At 58.1% G+C, this 26,378-nt stretch overlaps 2 protein-coding genes across 7 annotated transcripts; one reads left to right on the forward strand and one right to left on the reverse strand.

Moving 5' to 3' along the window:
- The first annotated feature begins 5,200 nt into the window (after positions 1-5,200).
- On the forward strand, positions 5,201-15,848 carry PTBP1 (polypyrimidine tract binding protein 1). 3 transcript variants are annotated; one of them, XM_061423283.1, is made up of 15 exons: positions 5,201-5,328; positions 7,567-7,597; positions 9,981-10,056; positions 10,223-10,395; positions 10,474-10,620; positions 10,707-10,877; positions 10,955-11,065; positions 11,139-11,313; positions 11,457-11,534; positions 12,125-12,273; positions 13,368-13,401; positions 13,792-13,884; positions 13,974-14,190; positions 14,328-14,405; positions 14,490-15,848. In XM_061423283.1, exons 1-15 carry the CDS (start codon positions 5,321-5,323, stop codon positions 14,620-14,622), a joined length of 1,674 nt encoding a protein of 557 aa, XP_061279267.1. In that variant the 5' UTR covers positions 5,201-5,320; the 3' UTR covers positions 14,623-15,848. The 3 variants fall into 3 exon arrangements, with proteins under 3 accessions (XP_061279267.1, XP_061279268.1, XP_061279269.1); XM_061423285.1 differs by lacking the exon at positions 5,201-5,328 and adding an exon at positions 5,922-6,234; XM_061423284.1 differs by lacking the exon at positions 11,457-11,534 and having other exon boundaries at positions 5,210-5,328.
- On the reverse strand, positions 15,847-25,651 carry PLPPR3 (phospholipid phosphatase related 3). Of its 4 annotated transcripts, none has more exons than XM_061423282.1 (8): positions 25,292-25,518; positions 24,835-24,955; positions 18,666-18,851; positions 18,450-18,555; positions 18,169-18,364; positions 18,022-18,079; positions 17,776-17,949; positions 15,847-17,501 (listed from the first exon to the last, which is right to left on the reverse strand). In XM_061423282.1, exons 2-8 carry the CDS (start codon positions 24,907-24,909, stop codon positions 16,146-16,148), a joined length of 2,151 nt encoding a protein of 716 aa, XP_061279266.1. In that variant the 5' UTR covers positions 24,910-24,955; positions 25,292-25,518; the 3' UTR covers positions 15,847-16,145. The 4 variants fall into 4 exon arrangements, with proteins under 4 accessions (XP_061279266.1, XP_061279265.1, XP_061279264.1 ...); XM_061423281.1 differs by having other exon boundaries at positions 18,450-18,591; XM_061423280.1 differs by lacking the exon at positions 25,292-25,518 and adding an exon at positions 25,583-25,651 and having other exon boundaries at positions 17,776-18,079; positions 18,450-18,591.
- Positions 25,652-26,378: the final 727 nt, after the last annotated feature.

The raw sequence follows: 26,378 nt of genomic DNA on the forward strand, positions 1-26,378 counted from the left end.
CGCTGCCACGTGGGCTCCTGAGTGGAGGCACCACATGGCCTATCTGCATCCTTTGGGCAGTTGCTCACCTCCTTTCTTTCCAGTGTTTGTCTGTTATGTCCTTTTGTCAAAGCTGCTACGGAGTTTCTTGCCCAGGTTTTTGTTGACTGTTGTGTAAGCACGAAGGAGCACAAGTGCCTGACCTTAGGGAAGGCATACAGGCAACTTTTTAAGAAACTGCCAAGCTGTTTTGCAAAGTGGCTGCACTGCCCGCTCCCCAGCAGCATTTAGCGTTCACCTGCCCCATCCTCGCCAGTGCTGTCATTTCTGGTCTTCATCCTAATAATTTCTTAAAAACAGGTTTATTAGATACAATTCACATATCCATACTGCCTAGCCACTTGAATTGTTTTCAGTCTATTCACATAGCTATGCAGTGATCAATTTTAGAACAATTCATCACTGGGGAAGAAATGCCAGACCCTGACAGCCACTTCCCAGCCGCTGACAGCCAGGAACCCACTGTCTGTGAATCTGTCTGTTCTGGACGTTTCCCATCAGTGGAATCACACCCTGTGTGTCCTCCTGTGTCTGCTTTTTTCACTAAGCATCGTGTTCTCAGGGTCCGTCCATAGGGCATCTCTCCTTTTCATGGCTGAGAGATGTTCCTGTGTGTGGAGGGACCACGTTGTGTTTATCTGTCAGTGGTCACCTGGGTTGTTTTCACTTTGGGACTGTTGTGAATCACGCTGCTGTGGACATGCGTGTTCAGGGTTTGTGTGGACATCTGTTTTTGTTTCTTTTGGGCACATACCATAACTTTTGGGTCAGGTGATAACTCTACTTTGACCATCTGAGGACTGGCTAGACTGTTGCCCTCCCTCCTTGGTGCTCCCATAAAGGCAGAGCAGCCTGGGTAAAGCTCAGGCAGGGATGGGAGTGGGGGTTCCAGGCTGACAGGCCCCAGGCAGCTCACTCAGCCGCTCTGGGCTTGGGAAAAGGAGACTGTTTCTGACTCAGAGGATTAGAGTTAAAACAGAGCCTGTAGGGAGGCGCCAGCACAGGTTGAGCTCCCAAGGGTGTGGATGGGCAGGCGGGGGTCGGGGGGCGGCATTGCTCCTGTCCTAGGCAGGGTCTGGGGACACTGTGGGTCCTTCCTGGAGGGAGCGGCTGGCCTGCTGGTTTGGGCAGATAAGGTTTGCACGTTGATCTCAGAACCTGGGGCCGGGGAACCTGCTGTTCCTGAGGAACCCTGTCAGGGGGCAGGAGGCAGATTTTACTCAGGCCTGAGTGAACATTAAGTGTCTGTTCTACCCCTGAGTTTTGGAGGCTGGGGTGGGGGTGGGGCTCCAGCCTGGAAGGGCTGAAGATAGCCTCAGGTCAGCACACTCAAGGCTCTGTCCCACAGAAATCTGAAAATGAGTCAGAGAGGCTGGTCTTCCCAGGTAAAGAACCCAACCTGCTAATGGAGACATAATGAGATGTGGGTTTGATTCCTGGGTGGGGAAGATCCCCTGGAGGAGGGCACGGCAACTCACTCCAGTATTCTTGCCTGTAGAATCCCATGGACAGAGGAGTCTGGTGGGCTACCAGCCATAGGGTCACAGGTCAGACAGGGCTGAAGCAACTTAGCAAGAGGCTAGGAGACCTCGCTTACTCCTTGGAAGAAAAGTTATGACCAACCTAAATAGCATATTGAAAAGCAGAGACATTACTTTGCCAACAAAGGTCCGTCTAGTCAAGGCTATGGTTTTTCCTGTGGTCATGTATGGATCTGAGAGTTGCACTGTGAAGAAAGCTGAGCACCAAAGAATTGATGCCTTTGAACTGTGGTGCTGGAGAAGACTCTTGAGAGTCCCTTGGACTGCAAGGAGATCCAACCAGTCCATTCTGAAGATCAACCCTGGGATTTCTTTGGAAGGAATGATGCTAAAGCTGAAACTCCAGTACTTTGGCCCCCTCATGCGAAGAGTTGACTCATTGGAAAAGACTCTGATGCTGGGAGGGATTGGGGGCAGGAGGAGAAGGGGACGACAGAGGATGAGATGGCTGGATGGCATCACTGACTCGATGGACGTGAGTCTGAGTGAACTCCGGGAGTTGGTGATGGACAGGGAGGCCTGGTGTGCTTTGATTCATGGGGTTGCAAAGTCGGACACGACTGAGTGACTAAACTGAACTAAACTGAGGAGACCTCGGGGCTGGGGGGGCGCTGGCGGCGAGGGGGTTGGTAGGGGTGGCTATCGCTGCTGTGATCAAGGCAGTGAATAAACACAGGACCAAATACTCCCGAACTACCCAGCCATTTCCATTTGAAACACTGGGGAAAGCCCACGGGGAGGAAGGGGGCAGTGGCCCAGGCCTGCCGCTTGTGTTGACAAAGGAGTAAACTGAGGCAGCCCCAGCAGATCTGAAAAGAGAAATTTTGATAAGACCCAGCGGTCCCTGCCAGCGCATGGGACACTGACCCCCATCTGGCTCCCGCCCATCTCCCTTGCTCCGGCCCTGGAAAGTATCATTTTCAGAATTCTCAGACAATTGCAAGGTGATCACACATCCACATTCAGCCTAAATCATTGATGAGGCAGGCAGCTGGCAGACGAGCTGAGCAGGGAGCAGGCAGACAGGGAGGCCAGCCAGCTCCCATGAACCAGGGCACTGATCCAGCTGAAACGTGGGGCCCAGGGGCTCCCCGGACACCTCTGCTCAGTGCAAATGTGGAAGGCCTGCCAGCAAACTTTCATATCTGATCCAGGTTCCATAGGGGGTCCTGGGCTAATGGGTGGCTCCCAAAATGGTGTGTCCACATTCTCCATCCCCCAACATAACCCCCCTTCAGGATGGTTTGCAGGTGAGATGAAGGGTGGTGAGTGACGTGAGATTACCCCGCAGTCTCTAAATCCAAGGACAAGGGTCCTTTTTAGAGACACACAGAGGAAGGACAGAGAGGGAAAGAGGACCATGTGACAACAGAGGCAGGGACTGGAGGGATGTCACAAGCCAAGGACACCTGAGCCCTCAGAGCTTCATGAAGCAGGAAGGATCCTCCGCTGGAGTCTCTGGAGGGAGCTTGGCCTTGTGGACACTTCAGTTCCAGAGTGAAAATAAACCTGTGTTGTTTTATGTCACCTAGTTTGTGGCACTTTTCCCATTTGAGCAGGGGCTGTCTTCTCCCTATTATGTTCTGGTGGCAGGCAAGACAGAAATCCTCAACCGTTTTGAAAGGCTGGGAGGCTATTCTGATGAGAGGGCCTGCCTTACAGCAGGCAGTGAAGGAAGGAGTGAAGGAACCTTCCTTAAGGGGAAAGCCTTGCACAGAAGACCTATGTAAATGAGGTCAGAAACCAAAAGGTGCTGGCAGTGTGGGGTTCTGTGGGGCCACAACGTCGGCTTGCGCTTTCTTGAGCCTGGACGGTGGTGATCACAAGTGGTTTTGAATAGATTCCAACCGTTTAGATCCATGCTGGGAATCTGGTGGAGGGTCCATGAACGTGGCTGCCCCCTCCTTTCCTTCTGGTACACGGACACTCCCGCGTCTCCAACCATCCTCCCTGCTGTCACGGCGTGGGGGGGGGGGGGCGCATCCCTGGCACCAGTCACTATGGCAACAAAGATAAGCAGCTGCCCTTGGTGGTGCCCAGAGCGGAGGGCAATGGGAGGCCTGGGGACAGCCAATCCGCAGGAATGCGCCGGGGATTCGCCCAAATCCACCGGGACATTCCTGATTAGCCATTCCTGGGCTTCAGTTGGCCTTCGGCGACACAGCCGGCCAAGGACCGCAGGGCGGAGGTCTCCGTGGAAATCGGCAGCCGCCCCCAATGCGAGAAAGCCCTTTGGCTTCGAGCCGGGTTTCAACGCTCCTGGGCCCCATCCAGGCCCGCGCGGCCCTGAGATGGGAACTGTTGCCATGACTTCGCCCAAGCTAAACCGACCTGAGAGGCGGGAGCAAGGGCCCCTAAGCAACTGGTCTTAGGGAAGCCAGAAGGATCATTTTTTCTCTCTCTCTAGGCTGGTACCAGTTAAATTTCCCTTTTTTAGCACGACTTACAGCAAACGGTATTGAGGCCAATGTCCTCTATTTATTGAACGTCTAAGCCACGCTGCAACTGCGCGAGCCCTGGATGCCCGTCATCTCCCAGATGCTTCCAGAAGTCTGGAGGACCGGACCGGACCGCCGCGGGCCCTCCCTGACTCCGTCTGCGCCTCTCCCCCTCGTCCCCCGCAGCCGCCTGGTTTCCGTCTCCTATCCTGAAGGCTCCCTTATCACCCACAGCCCTGTTCCACTCTTGGTATCGGCGTTCTCCGGGATAAGTTTGCAGTGTTCCTCTCCCGAGATGGAGACCCGTCCCGTCCCGAACATCCCGGGACGGCGAAGTCGGCTCTACGCGCCCCTGGTCTCAAGTCCCCTGCGTGCTGGACGGGTGGGTAGCGTCCACCCTGCACCCCAGGGCTTCAGTTTCTCCCCATTGCAGCAGGCAGGCCGGGTCCACCCTGAACCCCGGGCCTCCTTTCCCTCCATTACAGACAGGCAGGGAGGGGTTCGCCGTGCGCCCCGGACCTCAGTTTCCCCACCCTTGCAGTCACGCGAGGGGATCGTGGTCAGGGTTCGCTGCTCTGGGGCGGACAAAAGACAGTCAGAGGCCACTCGTGGCCTCGTCGTGCCGCAGGCGTTGTGGCCAGCAGTGGAAAGAACCCCGGCGTCTCCAGAAAGCCTTAAGCCGCTGCCATTGCTCCGCTCGCTAACCTGAGTAACGTCTGAATTCGAAAGGGACTTCGGCCAGGTGCCCACAAACAACATGGAGCCCTGTAGGTTTCTGCCCGACTTCAAGATGGCAGTGAGCCTCCCTTTGACATCACGCCCGAGGTCGAGGTGGTCTCTGCCAGTTTGCAAGATGGCGGGAGGCTGGGGAAAGCACGCTTCCCACCGCCTGATCCGCCACGTACCCACTCCCAAGATGGCTTCTCCCGCAAAGCCCCACAAACGAGGTCAGCTCCGCTAACTGGCTCTGGCGCCATCACATGGTCTTACCTCTTCGCACCTCCTCCGACTCAACGGGCCATTTCCGCCTCGAGCTCTGACGGACGGCCGCCTTATCCAATGCCCGCTTGCCACTGTTCTTGGGCCCACCCCTCGAGGGACCTCCTAGCCATTGGGAGGCGCTGGCGGGGTCCGAGGGGGCTCGCCCCGCCCATCTGCGCGGCGGGAGCCAATGGGCAGAGCGCGCGGGGGACGTGTTCGGGCGTCTCCGCCATTTTGTGAGTCTATAACTCGGAGCCGTTGGGTCGGTTCCTGCTATTCCGGCGCCTCCACTCCGTCCCCCGCGGGTCTCCTGTGTGTGCAATGGACGGGTGAGTAGTGCTGGTTCGCGCTTCCCGGCGCCTATATCGCGATCCAGCCTTTGCCTCGCCGCCGCCCCGGCCTCTTCGGGGCGGTACATTCGGGGCGCCGCTCCGCCTCCACTCCAGGCCCTCGGGCGCCGCCGGGGTTTCTCTCCCTTCCCCCAAGTTCTGGCGCGGTTGCGGCCCGGGATGAGTAGCCGGACGAGAGGCTGTAGGGATCGGGGGCTGGGGGCGGCCGGGCCGAGCCTTGTCCGCTTCCGGTGCCCACGCGGCCCGTCCCGAGAGCACGCGGCGGTTGCGCCGCCCTTCCCGCTTCCCGTCTGGGCCCCAAACGCACGCGCCGCCTTCGGCCCGCCGTGTGGCCCTTGCGGCGCCCCGTACAGTTTCCGCGCGCCCCCTGAGGTCCCCCGCGCGCGTGCGCGGCTCCGCGCGCTCTCGGCAGCTCTGTCGCGCGTGCGCGGCCTTTCCCGCCGCGCGGACTCTACTCCGGCTTCCCCCGCCCGCCGCAGGCCGGGGCGCGGCTGGAGACGCCGCCCTCCCGCCCGGAAGGGCGCGGGCCCTCCGCCGCCCCCTTTGTTCCCGCCCGGCGTCCCGGGGTGGTGCCCCGGGCGCCTTGGGGGCGGGGCGGCTCCGGACCTGAGCCCGCTCCCCGCGTGCGGAGGTGTCGGTGTAGGCACCGCGGCGGCGGGGCTCAGCCTTGGGAAGCTAGTAGAACCCGGTGGAGCTGCGTTCTCGAGTCTGGGCCCCGCGGGAAGCGTCTGGGGGCAGTTGCGGATGTCTTGTGATGGGGAGCTTCAAGCCAGCCCTGTTTCCTCTGTCGGCCCTACCGGGCGGGGCGGGCAGTTACCAGTGCCTGGAGGGTCACGTGCCTTCGGTGCCTCGGGTTTGAAATGATAGGTTGCAGGCTGAATTAAGGTTAGCCTTTTAGAAAAATTGCTGCAACAAGAGGAACTTGATCTCGTGGTCTGTCGTCCGCTTAGGCTGGGACGTACCTTCCCAGAGAAGCCCCTTCCTGAGCTGGGAGCCGGGAAGCCCGCCGGTCAAGCCCGGTGGGAAGAGCTCTCCTGGCCCCCTGGTCAAATTTCGGAGTTTCCCTTCCTCGTCACGGAAACGTAGTTTGGGGCGCGTCTGCGGCCTCTGGTCGGTTGTGTGGTTGTCTAGGCAGCCGGGCCTGGCCTGGCCTGCTGGTGCAGCTGCAGTTTGGCCTGCCTTTTTGAAAGTCGGGGGACCTTTTGCAGAAAGGCCATCTTTTTTGAAAGACTTCCTGCGTCTGCGGTCCTCCCTGAGTAGGAAGCCGCCAGCCGTCCTGGGTTAGCAGTTGGGAAACTGCGTGCTTTTCATTCTTTGTTTTTCTGGGAAGTTGTTTCTTGGCTCAGTAAGATTTTTAAAAATCGTTGACATTAACCCTTAAGGTTTTTGTGGGGAAGAAGTGGCAGTCCCACGGCATAGGCTGGTGAGGCTGTGGGAGGGTCGGATCCCAGGTTGTGGTGAACCCTGAGCCCGATGCTGCAGGCAGTGGCCCCAGGGCCTCTGTCAGCCAGGGGCTTGGCCAGGGGACATGTGACATCACCGGAGGCTCTGGTCTCCTGTGATGGCAGGCTGGTGGCCAGGTGACCTGGTGGGGTGTAGCTGGCCAAGTTCTCCTGAGCAGACCCTTCCTGAGTCTTTAGGTGGCACCCTTCAAGGGCTCTACTGTCCCGAGGGCTTGGCCTGCAGGACCCTGGAGCCTGGGGCAGTCACACACCCTGCGTTCCCTAGCAGGTCACATGGACCCTAGTTGATGAGTAACTGGTGTCCCCTTTTATCTGATCCTTTTCACTGGGTCGACCCCTTTTCAGTCCCCTGGGGCGGCAGCTCTAACCTTGGGCCCCTGAGTTGCCTTTTCACAGCCTGCCTTTTGCTGGAAACCTCTCCCAAGCACTGCGTGTTTCTAGAAAGCAAGCAACAGCATTTCAATCCTAATTAGCATCTAGTGTCTTTCCGAGGGCCTGCAGAGGGGGTGTCTTTGTCTTTGGATGCATCGGAGGCGGGGCCGGGGTCTTGCCGGGAGGGAGGGGAAAGGAGCCCGAGGACAATGATGGCTCCTTTTCAAGTGGCGATTAGAGAGAGGACACCTCCCTTCCCTTCCTCAAGCCGCCTCATTGCTGAAGTCCTGGAGCAGGGGCTCCTGCCGCCCCTGGAGCCCATGCTGCTGGCATGTGGTGGGTGCTCCTTGCTGATGTCTCCTTTTTCTCTCTCTCTCTGCAGCATCGTCCCAGACATAGCAGTTGGTACAAAGGTAGGCACTGGGGACGTCGCTTTCTCCTTCCGCCCGTTCACTCTGCGGCCTGTGTGCTCCCATTGCCGGGCTGGGGGTGGGGGGTGGTGTGCCACAGCCTGCTCTGTAGTAGGAGTACGGGGTGGGTGGCTCCTCTGAGGTGAGGGGCACCCGCCCTGACTTCAGGACCTTTCCCCTGAAGTCCAGAACTGCATCTGGTTGGAGCTGGGATGCCCGCGGGCTGATGGGACTCTTGACAGTTTCAAGTGGAAAAAGTGGAAGTTTCTTCCCCAGGCCGTTTAAGGGGTGGGCATGGGTTGGGAGGATCCCTGGGGATTCTGGGGCGGATGGAGGTGCTTCTGAGGATGTTCTCGTCGAGCTCACTTTTGCTCCGAGAAGGGGGCCTCGCTGGCAGAGACCGGGTGTCCACCTCAGCCCTGGGGGTAGCCCATTATCCCTGGGAGCAGGCAGCAGCTAGTTTCTGGCTGTGGGGCCTGGGCTGGTTTCGGTTTTCCCAGGTGGACTCTTCACACGCAAGCCTTCCTGATCTTCCTGCAGATAAAACCTGTTTGATGGCGAGAGGAGGGAGGGAGGGGATCTCATCCAGGTGTACTTGTAACTGGCACGGTGACACCCCCCACCCCCCTGTTTCCGTGGGGGCCCATCCAGCCAGGCCGCTTCCAGAGGCTGAGGGTGCACCAGCGTGGGTGCCTCCGGGAGGGCATCCTGGGTCCCCCCTCTCAGGATAAGCACGAGCTGTGCCCCGAGTGACAGGTGTTGGGATGTAGTGGTGCTTAGCTGCTGCTGTCCCTGGCTCCGGGCACGCTTCGGGGGCTTCCTGGTGGTGCTGAGTTGATTTTAGAGCAGGGGCTCTAGTGCAGCTTGGCCTGCCCTTTGTCCCCCCAGGGTTCTGTCTGTGTGCGCTCTCTGCGCCCCCAGTGGGCAGTCCCTGGTGAGCCTCTGGTCACTACCTGCACTTCCTTATGCTGGGGGGAGGGGGGTTGCCAAGTGGGCAGACCACATAGGTATTCATGCCAGGCAATCTGCTGTGAAAAGGGAGTTGGAGCTAAGAACGACCCCCTCTGGAGGGAGTTCTTCCCCCGTCCATCACCTGTTGACAGGAGCTGAGATGCCCTTTTTAAGGTTGTGCAGCCGGCGTCTGTGTGGGAGCCACTTGGGTGCCCTGTCTGTTCTTGTCTAGCTCTGGCCAGGGGGCTTTTGTGACCTGAGGGGAGGGGTTGGTAGGCCTCCAAGTCGACTTCCCTGCAGCTTAGGTGGGAATGGGGCTCAGGTGTGTTCCACCTGGTTTCTGGTTTGTTTAGCCTGGATGAGTCCAGGTCCCCCCCGCCCCACGCCAGGGCAGTGAGGAAAGGCATGATGGGGTAGGTCTGCCTGCTGGTGGGGCTAACACTTTGCTTCATTTACATCCAACTCCAACCTGTACGCATTAAAGCCAAGCAGTGCTCTGAGCAGCCTCTGGTGCTGGGGAGTTTGGGATCTGGGTTCGTCGGCGTGCCTATAGCTGGCGGTCTGGCAGTGAGGAGGCCCAGAACATTCTCTTAGCCTCATAGCCTTGGCCTGGCTGTGCCCACTTTTCTGTCCTGAGGGCTGGGGAGGGGGTCAGCACCTGAAGGGGCTCTGGGGCACTTCAATGCTGGACCACGGAAGGTGGGGAGGTGTCCTGTATGTGGAGCCTACTTGTTTGTAAGTGGCTGAACTGGCTGGCAGTTTAGGGGAAGGGCAGAGATAAGGTGTCCTTGATGTGAGGAGGGCGAGCTGGCGGAAAGGCGGGTTGAGGGAGAAGGGTCAAGGCTGGGAGGCTGGTCTCCTGTTGCTGCCAGGCGCTGGTTTCATGTATCGAGGAAATCACAGGTGGATGGCCCTCTGGGGTCTCATCGCCCAGCCGGCAGGAGGCTGTTTGCCTTTCTCCTTGTTTAAGCTGCTTCTCAAGGGGTTCTGGAAGTTGATTCTATTAGATTGAGACTAACGAGGGAATTTCTGGAGATAACAAGGGCTGGGAGCCCACCCACAGGGGCAGTTGGGAAGCCTGTTGGTCACCAAGGTACCTGCCGCCTGAAGAGGTGGTGTTTCTGGTCGCTGGGCTCCGGTTTCCTCAGACTGGAAAGTAGGACATACTCCTGCGGGTGGCCACAGGGGGACAAGGGGGCTTTGTCCTCACGGTCTGTGAGCCTGAGCCATGCAGACCCCAGACACTGGTGAGGGGGGTGGGGAGATGGAAGGTGGAGGTGGCCATGACACGCAGAGGCCTAGGAGGGGACAGCCTCTGTCCCTGCCTGGGGAGAGCCCCAAGGGCTCCACCGGCGGGAAAGGAACTATGTGGGCCCTGGTAGGGAGGATCAGGGGCCTCAGCGAGGACACTGGGTTCACCTTGCTTCTCTTGCAGCGGGGATCTGACGAACTCTTCTCTGCCTGCGTCACTAACGGACCCTTTATCATGAGCGGCACCTCGGCGTCTACAGGTAACCCCACCCGCCCACCGCCCTGCCTGGTCCCTGCACCTGCCTACTGCACAGTTCTGGGAGCCAAGTGTGGGGACTACTTCAGCCCGGAAACCTCCCGGTGCCAGGGAGGGCCCCGCTCTGAGGGAGCCTGGGGTGCCCTATGTGACTCAGTGCTTTTTTGCAGCAAATGGAAACGACAGCAAGAAGTTCAAGGGGGACAGCAGGAGTGCGGGCGTGCCCTCCAGGGTGATCCACATCCGCAAGCTGCCCGGCGATGTCACCGAGGGGGAGGTCATTTCCCTGGGGCTGCCCTTCGGAAAGGTCACCAATCTCCTGATGCTGAAAGGGAAGAATCAGGTACGAGGCCTGGGCCAGTTGGGGTGGGTCCCAGAGGCATCCCTGGTATGAGTCAGCTCACCCTGTTCCCATGCCCAGGCCTTCATCGAGATGCACACAGAAGAGGCTGCCAACACCATGGTGAACTACTACACGTCGGTGACGCCTGTGCTGCGCGGCCAGCCCATCTACATCCAGTTCTCCAACCACAAGGAGCTCAAGACAGACAGCTCCCCTAACCAGGCGGTGCGGCACCCTCAGGTGTGGGTGGGTGGGGGCAGGGTGGGGCAGGCGGGGTTGGGGCTGGGGGACTCACAGTACTGTCCTCACAGCGGGCCCAGGCGGCCTTGCAGGCTGTGAACTCAGTCCAGTCAGGAAACCTGGCCCTGGCAGCCTCGGCCGCGGCGGTGGATGCGGGCATGGCCATGGCTGGCCAGAGCCCAGTGCTTAGGATCATCGTGGAGAACCTCTTCTACCCAGTGACCCTGGACGTGCTGCACCAGGTAAGGGCACTGGGCTTCAGCTGTGGGCAGTGGGGCTGGTGCCTGGGCCCAGGCTGACCCACCAGCTTCTCCCACAGATCTTCTCCAAGTTTGGCACTGTTCTTAAGATCATCACTTTCACCAAGAACAACCAGTTCCAGGCATTGCTGCAATACGCGGACCCCGTGAGCGCCCAGCACGCCAAGCTGGTGAGTGGTCCCCAGGGCAGCCGTGCCCCTGGCCGCCAGGCACCTGCTGACAGCCTCCTCACTGTCCTCACAGTCGTTGGACGGCCAGAACATCTACAATGCATGCTGCACACTGCGCATCGACTTCTCCAAGCTCACCAGCCTAAACGTCAAGTATAACAACGACAAGAGCCGCGACTACACGCGCCCTGACCTGCCGTCCGGTGACAGCCAGCCCTCGCTGGACCAGACCATGGCTGCTGCCTTTGGTGAGACGCCGGGGGCAGGCCACCCAGGCAGGACTCGTAGTTCAGGCTAGGCGCCCACACAGCCCACCCCGCACTTGCGGGTGGGGCCCTGGCAGCCGGCTCGCACCCGTGGGTGCGATGATTAGTGTCTCGTTTGTTTCTAGGTGCGCCTGGTATAATGTCAGCCTCTCCGTATGCAGGAGCTGGTTTCCCTCCCACCTTTGCAATTCCTCAAGCCGCAGGTACTCACATACTCGCCCCAGCGCCGCCTCTGCATGTCCACATCTCGCCAGTAGCTCTGCTTCCCCGGCGGCCAACGTGGCGCAGTACGGGGGTCTAGCCTTCTGGGCGCGGAGTCTGGACAGGGCAGGCGTGGCCGGGCTGCTGAGCCGCTGAGGACCAGCGCCTGTGGTTGGAGGGATGCGCCCCTAGTAGTGCATTTTGAGCGGCCTGGTAAGCGGAGCGGCATGCGCTGGGTGAGCACACCTGAGCATCCCTCCCGGGGGCCAGGCGCCCACACGCGGAATAGTCTTGAGCCTGTTATGCCCGGCATGCTGTTTGCATGGTGACGGGCACCTGCGTGCACGCACAGCCGAGGCCACCGGGCTCGATCTTGTGTCTGAGAAGCCTGAGTCTTCTGTGTTGTTGGCACATATAGGTGGTCAGGCCAGTACGGTGGTGTGCTCTGAGGAGCATGGAGGGTCGCAGGGCTGGGGGCCAGGCTGATGCCCCCACCCACCCCCTGCATCTCTGTTTGCATGAGGATGGGCAAGACCGATTTCCTTGTGGAGACTGTGGGCACCACACTCAGCTAACCCCATTCACCCTGCAGGTCTCTCTGTTCCTAATGTGCATGGGGCTTTGGCCCCTCTGGCTATTCCGTCGGCAGCGGCAGCAGCAGCGGCAGCGGGCCGGATCGCCATCCCAGGCCTGGCGGGGGCAGGCAACTCTGTCCTGCTGGTCAGCAATCTCAACCCTGAGGTACGTGGCGCCTCCGGGAATTAGGAATTGGGAGTGCCCCTAGTCCTAGTGCAGATGGAGCCTCTGACCGGGCACTGGGCTCTGGAGCTGGGCCAGGCCCAGCCAGTGCCCGTGGGCGTCCCCATCCTCCTCTCTGTGCTGACGTCACTCACTGCTGCCTCCTTTCCCGCAGTGCTTGGAGTTCTCTTGTTTCCTTAACATCTTAATTTACGTTCCTAATTTCACGATGTTGAGAGTTGAAGTATTTGGTACATGAGAACAAACTTGAAATTTCCAGCCCAGCGAACCTTGGCCTGCAGAGGGGCGCCTTGAGGGGAGGGTGCAAGCTGAGGCCACCCGGCAGTCCCTGAGGTGGCAGCCAGGCCTGGCTTGTCTTGGGGCTGGATTAGCTCAGGGAGCTGGGGTCCAGTGAGCGAGGCTCAGTATTTGCTTCTCGAGAGACGGGGTTCTTGTTTAATGAGCTGCTCTCCTGCCTGTCTGACCTCGTGTGACTCTCAGTCTCCCCAGTCCTGTCCCAGTTCCTCTGGCCAAGCTGTCCGCTCGCAGCGCCTGGCGAGCCTGACTGGAGGCTCCGGTGCGGGCTGAGGAGACGGTTCCTGGAGGGCCTGGTTGGGGGAGCGAGTGGGGGGCCAGCAGGCGCCGCCTCCTCCCCGCGGAGGGTGCTCCGGCTGTCTGCCCGGCGTGTGGCCTGTAATGTGTGTGGTCTTGACTGATGGGGCACCGCGTGTTTTCTTATGTATTTACTGACCTGTGTTTTTGCTACTTTTTTTCTTTTCTCCCCTTCCCCTTTCCCAATTTTTTTTCTTGCCCTGATCCGGAATTTCTTTGCCAACTGACTGCACGGTACTTCTGCTTCCTGTTGTTGCTTGAAACAAAACAAAACCATAAATAAATAAAAAAAAAAAACAAAATTCCCCCTCAAACCCTGCTCTCCGGAAACCAACCTGCCCTTGAATATTAACATCCTGACAACTTCATCATCCATCAACCTGCACGCCTGCGGGGCTGCCTCCTCGTGGTGGACGATTGGCAACTCGCCCCCTGACCTCTCCCTTTCCCTGTCCCTCGCTGCCTTGCTCTGCTGTCCTCTAAAGAGAGTCACACCCCAAAGCCTCTTTATTCTTTTCGGTATGTTATCGTTCACACTTTTATTACCTTGTTTTCATGTAATTGAGGTGGTTGTTACGCCCTGAGATTCCGATGCGTGCGGTCTGGGCTGCGGTTTGCGTATTTATTTGGATTCTATAGAGCATGGTTCCCTACCCGCATGCTGTTGGCAGCGTAAATGTGTCGGTAGCATGCTACAGGATGGTTCCTTGGCAATTGACCTTTCCTGGATTTTATGGCTTCTTTGCGGAAGGCAGCCCTCCCAGTCATGCTCCCTGTGTCTAGACAGGTTCTCAGAGGCAGAATAAGCAAACTGGGGAGAGCCAGCCCTGTGTGGGAGTGTGGGTCGTGGGGACGGCGGGTGGGTGGCTGGGGCCTGGGGCTCAGCCCCCTGTCCCTGTGCTTTTGAAGGCGTGTATGGAGATGTGCAGCGTGTGAAGGTCCTGTTCAACAAGAAGGAGAACGCCCTGGTGCAGATGGCCGATGGGAGCCAGGCACAGCTGGGTAAGGGGTGGCCAGGGAGGGCAGGGCTGTTGGTGGTACCCAGGGCCTTCAGGTCACGTATGCTGTCTCTTCCTCTGCCCCGCCCCCAGCCATGAGTCACCTCAATGGGCACAAGCTGCACGGAAAGCCAGTGCGCATCACACTCTCTAAGCACCAGAGCGTGCAGCTGCCCCGCGAGGGCCAGGAGGACCAGGGCCTGACCAAGGACTATGGAAACTCGCCCCTGCACCGCTTCAAGAAGCCTGGCTCCAAGAACTTCCAGAACATCTTCCCACCCTCGGCCACTCTGCACCTCTCCAACATCCCGTGAGTGCCTCTGCCTCTCAGATGCTTCCATCATCTTATCCCTCATTTCTGGGCACCCCCGAATCCCTGGACATTCCTGTCCTAAGGGAATGACCTTGACCTTGCACAGACAGGCTTACATCTCTCTCCACTTACAGGCCCTCCATCTCTGAGGATGACCTCAAGATTCTTTTCTCCAGTAACGGCGGGATCGTCAAAGGGTTCAAGTTCTTCCAGTGAGCAGAGTCCCCTCCCCCACTGCCCCTAGGCTCCCTGGCCCCTTGCGGCTCCTCATGCTTGTGTTCCCCCACTCCTTGCAGGAAGGACCGCAAGATGGCGCTGATCCAGATGGGCTCAGTGGAGGAGGCCATCCAGGCACTCATCGACCTGCACAACCATGACCTGGGTGAGAACCACCACCTGCGGGTGTCCTTCTCCAAGTCCACCATCTAGGCCGCCACCCAGGACCAGCCTGCCGGGCACCCGGCAACAACTTCCATCATTCCAGATAAAAAGCCACTTTAAAAAGCAGCTGAAGTGACCTTAAAAGACCAGAGATTTTATTTTTTTAAAAGAGAAATCAGTTTACCTGTTTTTAAAAGAAATTAAATCTAATTCACTTGCTCACCTTGGGGAGGTGGGGTGCCAGCCTCAAGCTCTTGGTGACGGTGGATGGCACCACCCGCCCGGCCCCTGCCTGTGCCTTTGCCGCCTGCAGGGCGGGCGCTCCTAAACCCCCACTTGGCTTTCTTGTGCCTTAAACCCGCTGCCCTGGCAGGGCTTGCGGGGTCAGCCTCCCCTGGGATCATGTGCCTGGTGTGGTGGGGGGCTGTGGCCGCCACCCAATCCTTTAATCAAGTGTGTGATTCTCCCCCAGCCTTGGGGCCTCCCCGGACCCTTCCCTGTTGCTTCTTCAGCTTTGTTTTCACTGTAATCTCTGTATTATGCTTCGATGCAGCTGCAGACACCTGTGCCTAGCAATATTTCCAGTTGACCAAATATTCTAATCTTTTTCATTTATATGCAAAAGAAATAGTTTTAAGTAACTTTTTATATAGCAAGATGATAAAAATGGTATGAGTGTAACCTAAACTTTCTCCTTGTGGTATGACCTTGTATACTGTACTTTTATTTTATTCCTTGTCATTGAGTCGCAGGGCAGGATCTAGTTTCCAGGGCAGACACAGCGGGGCCGGCATCTGCCGCCCGATGCCTTACTCACACCTGATTGTCCTTTCTCTGAGGACAAGTGCTCTTCAACTTTCAGGGTTTCTTTTTTTCCTGCAAATTTTGGACCAAAGTTTTGTTTCTGTTTTTCTCCTGCCTCTAATGCTGGGACCCCAGGAGGTGGGGCAACAGCCCTCCCCTCCGGTCTTCACGCCTCGTCCTGCACTCACGGGTCCAAGGGGTGCCCTGCACGCAGGCCTCTGCTGGCCGGCCCTCACTTCGGGGCCTGGGCCTCAAGTTTCCATGTCGGGGTGGAACAAGGGTGTAAATATTTATAATTTTTTATACCTGTTGTAAGACGTGAGGGGCAGCAAATGCGGTTTTTTATGGTGACACAGATGTATATTTTGATAACAGCAATTACAGGCTCAGTATTGTAAGGAGCACGGCAGGCCCCGCCCACTGCCGGCTTGTAATGCAGAGAGAACTGAATTAAAGCGATTTTATAACAACTCCTACCTTTTCTGTAGGCTCTTTTTTCCTGTCCACATGTAGAAGGCGGTCTGGCCAGTCTGTACTGGACTCTGAATAAACTCTCTGTATCCTGCACTTGATTCCCCTCTTTATTGGGCCTGTTGATTTCACTGCTGTTTCCTTTCTGTAAACTCAGCCATGTTACCCTTCATGTGTGGGGGTTTCGGCCCCACCCCTACACCCAGTACTCCAGAAAGACTCAGACTGTGAGCTCTTCTCCAGGATCACCTTTTATTGTCTACCAAGACCCCCCTGCCCCACCCCCACCCCCGCCCTCAGTCCTTGAACCTGCGCGAAGCCTGCATCTTCCGGTAGTAGCTCTCGGCCTCGGCTTCCGCTGCTTCCCGATCACCAAGCGCTGGGCCTGCTTTTCGACGCAGCGTCGACTCCCGGCTGCCTGGTCCCAGCACACCATCGACTGCGCCCAGTGGGGGCAGCCCCTCACCCGTGGCCAGGTTGACAGTGGCCACGGCCCCAAACCGTGGCTCCTCCTGGTCCACGTCACTGACTGATGAGCCTGGGGAGATGCCTGGGGGCTTGGCCCCACCGCGGAAGCTGCGGGCCAGGTCCCCGAGCTCATAGCCACCCTCTCCCTCCACGACCTTGGCCCCGACTCCCGCCGCCTTCCACTCCCAGGGCCCATTACCCGCAGACAGGTGGACCACAGGGTGGTGGGGTGCGTGTGCATCAATGGTGACGATGCTGGCAGAATCGCGGTCAGACGGTGACCTGTACTGGGAGGAGTCAGAGCTGGCACTAGATGAGGAAGCCGTCTCGGCTGCCTTGGGGCCGGGTGCACCTGGAGCTTTGGACATGGCAATGACCTGCAGCAGCCGGGGCGGGTTGGCCATGCGGGGCTGGGCCGAGGCTGTGGCCACTGCCGCTCCACTCTTCTCAGCCATCATGAGCCACTTGGCCCGCACAGCTGCGCTGCTGTTGGGGGACAGGCCAGCTGCTGCCTGGGCCCCCTCCTCAGGGATATGAACCAGAGGTTGCGGTCCAGGCCGAGGTGGCAGGATAACGCGTGGCCCGAGCCCTGGCCGAGCCTGGACTGTGGGGTACAGTGAGGGAGGTGCTGGTCCCCCTTCCTCCCCCTCCTCCTCCTCCTCCTCTTCTTCCTCCTCCTCCTCCTCTTCCTCCTCAGCCATGGGCTCTGCGGGTGCCCGCAGGTGTGCAGGGCTGCCCTCATCCGGTAGCCCCAGGCCTCGGCCCTCCAGTGACTTCTGCTTCCATTCACTAATGAGCTGCTTGGAGCGGGAGGCGTCCAGTGGAACATGGATGGTCATGTGGCGGCGGGCGGGGTCGTCTAGCGAGGGCGTGCTGACACGGGGCAGTGTGTGGCTGAAGGTCACCATGTTCTCCTTGCCCATGGGGCTGCGCGGGGCCAGCAGGTCCACATCCACACTGGCCCGCTTTAGGCTGCCCAGCGAGGTCTTGTCGCGGGCCACGGGCCGGGGCACACCCTCCAACCGGCTGGGTGGACCTAGCTCATCGGTGCTCACGGACTTGTTCTGCTGGTACACCGAGTCATGGCCCCGCTGGGTCAGAGCCCTTAGCGCGTCCTTAGTTGGCACCACGGCCACTGGTCTCTCTGCTGGTGGGGCCTGGAAGTTGCCCACTGCATGGCAGGCCTAGAGATGAGATGGGGACTGGGTGTGAGGCCTGTGGCTGGAGACTAGGGTCCCCACCGGGCCACAGACATGCCTTGGGGGTCAGAGAGGGGGAAGTCCACCTTTTTCCCCACAGGACAAATTCTGGCTTCTGGTTACTTTGCACATTTGGCAAGTCTGGGGTCATGAGAGTCTGCCTCCAGCTCCCAAGGGAGAAGATGGCAGCATCCCCCTGGGCGGGGGTGGGGAGGGGTGGCTGGCCTTCCCCCTCGGGCCTCCCTATTCGGCCCCTCACCAGGTAGGCCGCTATGCCAGCCCCAATGAGGAAGCCTGCGTAGACGTCCACCGGGTGGCTGCGGTACTGCGTGATCTGGGTGAGGCCGCAGACGCCCGCTGCAATGGCGAAGGAGAACACCAGGATGGGCTTCAGCAGCTTGGTGGTGTCCGAGATGACCGAGTTGAAGTACATCTGCCGGGGGACAGGTGGGTGGTCAGGGCAGTTGGTCCCTGTGGGGCATCTGGGGTGTGGGGCAGCACTCACCGACACGTAGACAGCAGCAAAGGCAGACAGAGTGGCATGCTGGGACGGAAACGTCTTCCTGTAAGAAACACCCATGTGAGCCCTAAGGCTCTGGGACCTGCCTTAGTTTCCCTACATGCTTGTTGGGACAGGGCCAGGCATGCTCACCGGGCAGACAGGATGGCATGGGTGTCGTGGCCAGAGCATATATCCTGTGTGATGTAGGGATTGGCCTCACACGATGTGCCCAACAGGGTGTAGTTGGGTTTGCAGACAGTCAGGAAGAAGGGTGCGTGGTAGCCCGTGGCCAGCTGGATCACGTCAGTCACCAGGGCCGTGGCACACAGGCCAAATACGTGGACACCTGTGGGGTGGGAGTGCAAGGGCCAGACACGGGAGCTGGGGCCAGACCCACCACCCTCAGTGTGCAGATGCCATGGGGGACTCACCTACAAAGCGCACCGTCCGCCGAAGGAAGGAGTTGAAGTTGCAGCCGCCGGCATGGATGCTGCCCTCGGGCCCACCTGGGCCCCCGCTGCGGCCCCACAGCCGGGACTGTAGACAGTACAGCATGCCCTCACCCACCATGATCTGTGGACATGGAGGTGCTCAGCAAGGCTCCAGCCGGGGGCCCACAGCCAGCCCCGCCCTGCCCTGGGACTCACCGAGGCTGCAGGTGCAGCAAAGGCCAAGCTGAGGAGCATGAGCAGTGGGATGAGCTCTTCACTTGTTTCCACGTAGGGCATGGACAGCGTGCGGTCATAGCACTGGAAGCCCACCTTAGCTGGCTTGAAGAGGTCGGTCAGCTCCAGGAAGTAGAGGGACACGATGGAGGATGCCACTATCGGCAGCTGCAGGAAGAACGCTGGCCAGGGTCACACCACACTCATTCACTGAGTGAGTCATCCGCCCACAAATTCAGTCCCGTCACTGACTTGTCCACCCATCCGTGCTGTTCACCCACTGATCAGCTCATTCATCAACTGAGTCACCCACCACCCATCTGTGCATCTAACAGAGCCATTCGTGCACCCAAGATTAATTCGTCAATCCACTAATCACCCTATCAACTTCCAACATCCATCTATTCATTTAGTCATTTTCCATCCATCTGACCCTCACCCATCTATCTGCTGATCTTCCCTTCCTTCTGTCCATCCATCCATCAATCCACCCACTGCCCCATCCAGCATTCATCCATCATCTTCCATTATGCATTCACCATCATCACCATCAATTCATCATCCATCCTTCCATCATCCACTCACCCACCTCTATCCATCTATCCCCTCATCTTTCATTCCTTCTATCCATCCACCCACCCACCCATCTAGCCATTGTCTTCCATCATCCATCCATCAATCCACAATCCATTCATCCATTTACTCATGCTTGCTTCCTTCCTCCATCAGCCCATCCATCCAGCCACCACCAATTAAACCATTTATCCTTTCATCCAAACACCCACCCCTGTCCATCAACTTGCAACATCTGTCCATCCATTTATTCATTATCTGACACTCACCTACTAACTCATCCTTCCTCCCATCTATCATCCATCCATCCATCCACTCATCTTTTCCTTCCTTTCTTCCTTACATTCATCCTATCTACCCACCTATCCTCCCATCCATCCACCTATCATCCATCCATCATTCCATTCATCCACTCATCCAATTATCCTTTCATCTAAACACCTATCCTCCACCCCCAAATTCCAACATCCATCCATCCACCCACCCTCCCTTCTATCCATCCATCCATATACACATCCCTTCTGCTGTCCTTCCATCATCCATGCAATCTACCGTCCATCCACCCCTCCTTCCTTCCTTCATGTATTCACCCATCCATCCACCATCCTTTCATCCACCCACACCTGCTCCCTTCCATCTGGCCACCCATCCATCCATCCACTCACTCTCCCATCCATCCATCTACCCACCTGCCATCCCCCCTCCCAAAATAAATCCACCATACATCCATTACCCATCCATTCAATCATCCCTCCATCCATTAACCCCCATCTATTCATTTATCCATTTTCTAACCATCAAACCACTCACCCATCCACCCATCTGTTCGTCCATCTACCCATTCTCCCATCCATCCTTCCATAAATTTCCATCAGCCATCTACCTCCATCTATCCACCTACCTATCCATTCACCCATGATTCATTCCTTCCTTCCCTCCACTTACTCATCCATCCTTCCATCCACCCACCTACTCACCTGCCCATGCTTCCATTCATCCTTCTGCCCACCACTCATCTACCCACCCACCCTTCCTTCCTTCCATCCACCCATCCGCACATCTATCCATGAACCAACTATCCATCCACTTACCATCTATCCATCAACCCACATATTGAATCATCAATTTGTCCAAACACCCATCCCTCTATCCATCAACTTCCAATTCTTTCTATCCATTTATTCATTTCCCATCCATCAGCCCACCCAGCCAGCCACATTACCCTGCCATCCATCATCCTCCATCCTTCCTTCCACCCATCAACTTACCCACTCATCCACTCACCCATTGACCCGTCCCTCCATTAACCCATCCATCTATCATTCATTTATTCAAAAACATCACCCATAAACTTACAACAATTTTCCATCCATTTATTCATTATCCATCCATCTGACCACCCATGCTCCCATGTACCACCCATCTATCCATGCCCTGACTATTCCACCCACCTATCATCCATCTATCCATCTCTCAACTCCATCCATCAATCCACCATTCATTCATCCATCCACTTATGCCTGTTTGGCTGTTTCCTTTCATCCACCCATATATACACCTACTTGCTCACCCATCTATCTACCCATCCATTGACCCACTCACCCATCATGCACCCACCCACCCACCCATCCATCAACTCATTTATTCCCCCCAGTCAAGTGTCATCCATCCAGTCCACCATCCATCCTCCCTTTTTCCCATCCATCCAAGCAACCATTCTCCATCATTCACCGATCAATCTACCTTCCATCCATCCACTCACATTTGCTTGCTTCTTTTTTCATTCCTTCTACCCATCCACTTACCCACTCACCCATCCTTCCATCCATCCATCCACCCACTAATCACTTCATTCATTTCTCTCCAAGGCACCTTTGCTGCCTTGAACAATCTGGGAAGGGCAGACAGGTTCCTGCCTCTTGGCCTCTTCTCTCAGGGATGGATGGATGGATGCACTTAGACCTGCCTCTGGGGTCCTGCCCTCCTTGGAGACACCCTTCCTGGCTCCAGCCTGTTCATCTCTTCTGCTGCTATTTCTCCTCTGCACCCCATACCCTACATGCCAGCTTCACACTAAGCCCCAGGAACATGGGTGTTGGGCCTGAATAAATGAATTTTTATTTATAAATGAATTCTTTTGAGTTGCTCATTCATACAACTGTCCTTCTGCACAACCTGATCATGTGCCCCCAGGTGATAGGCAGAGGGCACACGTGACGTTTTTTCTTGCTCAGAGCAGTTATGAGGAACAGGTGGGAGGTTGAGGTTCGGGAAAGCTGAGCTGCACCTGACCGAGTCACCAACAGTGTGCTCGAGGAGGGCAGCGGGGCAGGCTGTACACCACCACTCACTCAGCTACTCGTACTGCAAAGCACTGACTGAGCAGATTCCAACGGAGGCAAACCCTCCCAGTGTCCTCTGCCTCCCCTTCTGGTCCATGGGTCTCAACCTGACATATCCACTGGGGCCACCTCTGGGACCAGAGTGTAGGTGGGCCCCTAAGGGGGCTCAGCTGCCTTGGGAAGCTCCCAGCTCTATCTCTACAGTGCCTTGAGCGGGGCCTCCACCCTCCATGCAATCCTGGCTGGAGGCTTCCAGAGGGGAAATGCCAAAGTTGGGTGAGCTGGGTTTGAAGGAGCTGGGCTGGTGTCCAAGGAGCATTTATAGAGCACCTGCTGCATGAAGGCAGGAGGCCCAAGGCAGCTGAGTGAAGCAGTTCATGGCCACCTGCCTGGGCTTGCATCATGGCTCCTCCCCTTCCCTGTGCCTCAGTCTTCCGAGCTGAAAACAGGAACAATACAGTGGCCACCCCCCAGGATGTCTGTGTAGGACTGGACGAGCAAACACAGTCCAAGTGCTTAGCATCTGGCTCAGTGGGCAGATGGTGTCCGGCCACAGAGAGGGTTTAGCGTACAACTTAAAACCAGCAAATCTTTCCACTAGAGGGTCACGTTGAAGACCTCCCCCATGTCTTTCCAAGTCCCCGGCAAAGTGGCTGTAATGCCTGGCCAGCTCCCCCTGCTTCTCCTCCAGCCCTCTGCCCACATCTCCCTGCCAGATCCAGCTGGAAGCACCTGGTGGCAGAGTGGGTTAGTGGCAGAGGCCCCACTTCAGAGTCTGCCACTCCCTGAGGGTCTGTAAGTGCCTCCTAAATCACATCACCCACTTCTCACTGCTTCCAGAGACCCTCAGCTGAAAACCAGGAACCCCTCAGAGCATATCCGCCCCAAAGGAAAATCATTCACACACTCACAATGGCAAGCTACCGTGCTTGCTTTGGGGGCATGTGTATTTAAGAATGAATAAATGTAATACTGGGCTTCCCCGGTGGCTCAGACGGTAAAGAATCTGCCTGCAATTCAGGAGACCTGGGTTCGATCCCTGGGTCGGGAATACTTCCTGGAAAAGGCAGTGACTACCCACTCCAGTATTCTTGGACTTTTCAGGCAGCACTAGTGGTAAAGAACTTGCCTCCCAATCCAGGAGATGTTAAGGGATGCAGGTTCGATCCCTGGGTCTGGAAGATCCCCTGGAGGAGGAAATAGCAACTAGCAACCCACTCCAGTATTCCTGCCCGGAAAAGCCCATGGACGGAGGAACCTGGTGGGATACAGCCCACAGGGTTGCAAAGAGTCTGACACTATTGAAGGGACTTACCACGCACACACAAACATAATGCTGGCAGTACAGGAAATGCACACCAGGGCTGGGATATGGCTTTGCACCTCTTGGGTTGGTCAAAATTCAAACATCACCAACACAGGTGCAGACACAACTATGGGGAAACAGGCAAGTGCAGGGGCCTCAGTAGGAGGAATTTGGGGTCTTTCCACACCCTGCTCAATAGAGATGCACAATGCAGACAAGCTCTGCATTCTGTGCAGGATGACACAGGCCAAAGAGTTTACAGTCTCCTAGTACTCTTGCCTGGAAAATCCCATGGGCGGAGCAGCCTGGTGGGCTGCAGTCCACGGGGTTGCTAAGAGTCAGACACAACTGAGTGACTTCACTTTCACTTTTCACTTTCATGCATTGGAGAAGGAAATGGCAACCCACTCCAGTGTTCTTGCCTGGAGAATCCCAGGGATGGGGGAGCCTGGTGGGTTGCCATCTCTGGGGTCGCACAGAGTCGAACACGACTGAAGCGACTTGGCAGCAGGAATGTTTGTGAGACATCAAGACTAGGAACCCCCCAAACGCCCAACTCCCTAGGGCTGGCACTGGAGTACTACAGGGCAGTGAAAAATGATGGGGCGATGGTAAACAAAGATCTCTGCTAGAAACGCCAGCTAAGACTCTGCACTCCCAGGAGCCCAGGTTTGATCGCTGGTCAGGGAACTAGATCCCACATGCTGAAACTAAAGATCCTGCATTCCACAACTAAGACCCTGCCTGAAGCCAAAAAAAAAAAAAGGCTGAAGGCAGAACCTGCGTTTCTACAGGTGGTGGGGGAAGGGCTACATATGGTGAACTTGAATGGGAGGCTGGCTGTAGTCCTGTCGGACTCTTTGCCACCCCACAGACTGTAGCCCACCAGGCTCACTGTCCATGGTGATTCTCCAGGCAAGGATACTGGAGTGGGCTGCCCTGCTCTTCTGGGAATCTTCCCGATCCAGGGATTGAACTCACATCTCTTACTCTCCTGCACTGGCAGGCCGGTTCTTCACCACTAGCGCCACCTGGGAAGCCCAGGTGAAAAGTGAAAGGCTGGGTGAAAGGTGTTCTGGAAAGGCACACAGGTGAGAGTAGTGGGAAGTTGGGAGAAACTGAGGGTGAGGGGCTGCCTCCGTGTGGCCTGTAGAACACTGAGGAGGAATAACCTACTGTAATAAGGATTCAAATGCAAACTTGAAAAACTAACCAGGTTTTCTGCCTGTGGGGGAGGTAACCAGCTGTCTGGGTGACCCTGCTCAGGGTAGGGTTGGGTACTATCTGCTCAGGTCCGGGGTACTTCTCCACCCACGCCCAGTCTGGGCCCCTCACTCCAGCCGGGTTTCCTGGCCTGGCGAGCATTGTGGCATTGTGGGTAACCCAGGTTCTGATCAGGTGGATTCGCCTCACCAACCCTTCATTAGCGCTCAGTATGTGCCCGGTGGCTGCACTTACTATCTTATTTTGCAGCACTCCTAAGGCCCTCACTACATGCGGAGCCTGTTCTGTCAGAGCTCAGGGAAGTGCACGAGCCTCCACGATTAGCAGAGGAGGAATTTCAATTCAGACACTCAGGCCTCCGGCCTTCACATTGCAGGAAGACATCATATCTATACTGCGCGCCCCACTCCCCGCCCGCCCACCGCGCCCAGCACCTTGCTCCAGCCCCTTCGTGTGAGCTGCTGACCGGAACCCCGGACTGAAGATCCCGTCTTGAGCATCTATCCAGCTCCCGCAAAGCCTAGAACATTCTCTTGCAACTCCTACTCGTCCTGCAGAGCCCAACTGTTCTGACCGCCCTCCCCGCTGCCCCACACACCCAGGTCCCTGGCTGTGCTCGCCCCGGTCCCTCGGCGTGGGGGTCCCGAGGGCCGGCTGAACGGAGGCCTCTGCCCCGCCCCCACCAGCGCGACCTCCCCCCAGTCACCTCCACGAAGTAGAAGCAGGGCAGAAGCGTCATGCTGTCCTTCGGGCTTTTATTCTTCTCCTTGGTTGAGATCATCGTGCCCGGGGCGCCACAAACCGTAGTTGGAGGGGACAAAGCCGCGCTGGAGGAGGGGAGGCGCAGACTGAGCCCTGGGGGACCAGTTGCCCGGCGCCCGCGGAGGAGGGGCGGGCCGGGATGCGCAGAAAACGCCCAGGGAAACTGAGGCCGCGAGGCGGGGGCCGTGGCCGCCCCTGGCGCACTGCGGTCCTGCCCAACCCTCCGGCTGCCTCCCCGGATGGAGGAGCCGCGAGAGGGCTCGGCAGAGAGGGCGGGGTCGGCCTGGTCGAGAGCCTCCGGGCTGGGGTCCCACCCGCGAGTCAGGGCTGGGGCCTCCAGGACCCCGAGGGCCGGAGCCGGTGGAGGGGTGGGGTCCGCGCTCCGCCCGCAGGCCCCTCACCTGGCGCGCCCGCGCTCGGAGGGCGGAGCTGGCGGCGGCGGGGGCTGCGGCGCGGCTGGCACAAAGCCGGCCCCGCCCCCCGCGGGGGCGGAGGGGGGGCGGGGAGCGAGCGGCCCCGCCCGGCCTGAGACCCCGCGCCAGGCGGCCTGGAGGCTGCGCGAGGGGCGGGGGCTCTTTGTCTCGGCGCGTCGAGGGCGCCGCGCGCGTCCGTCGCCGTCCCCGCCTCCCTGCTCCGCGCCCTCGGTCTCTGGGTCTCTCAGATCTACGTCCCCCGCAGGAGGGAGCACGAACCGGGGTCTGCGGGCTCTTCCCCTCCCGAGCGGCTCAGATGGTCCCGGGGAGCCCCATCCAGGCTGGACGCGGGCGGGATCTCCGGGTCTCCCGCGTCTCTGCCCCCCTCCCCGGTACGCGTTTCCATGGCGAGTTCCCTGAGCGCCCGGGCCATCGGGAGACAAAAGAAGCTGGGGGTGGGGATGGGGGCGCTGTCTCACTCCCGGGCCCGCGCCTCGCCCACCTGCCCTGCATCTTCCCTCAGCCACTCGGGGTCCACCCTCCCCTGGTCCGACCGCGGCCCCTCGCCTGGCTCACAGCATCCGAGGCGCACAGCCCGGGATGCTCCGCGATGCTCGCGGGGCGGAAGGGCCCTCGTGGTGAATTCACGTGAGGCTCCTTAGGCAGCGCTTGCTGTTTGCAGGTGTTTCCACAGTCATGAGGGGTGGGGGCCAGCTAACCGTCGTTTAACAAGTGGGGAAACAGGCCCTCGAGCACTTAAATCACTGTCCACAGTCTCCAGGCCCCAGACGGCAGAATTTTCTTCGGCTCATTTTGTTCACTATCTCCTATACACCTAGCTCGGTACAGTCTCGGGGGAGCCGTCGAGAACCGAGACAGACCCTCAAAATCAGTCCCGCGGTTAAACGTCCAGTTGGATGGGGGTGGGGTGGGGGAGGGCTGCGCTGCCGGAGAGCCCAGTGTGTGCAGCCGGCCATACTCCAGACCCTTCCTGACTGTGGCCTTTCTTGGGTTAAGAGAATCAACTCCATGTGTCTTCAAAGATGATCCTCCGTGTGGTTAAGGGTGGGGTCCA

Source organism: Bos javanicus, chromosome 7 (genome assembly GCF_032452875.1).
Source record: "Bos javanicus breed banteng chromosome 7, ARS-OSU_banteng_1.0, whole genome shotgun sequence".
Taxonomy (NCBI): domain Eukaryota; kingdom Metazoa; phylum Chordata; class Mammalia; order Artiodactyla; family Bovidae; genus Bos; species Bos javanicus.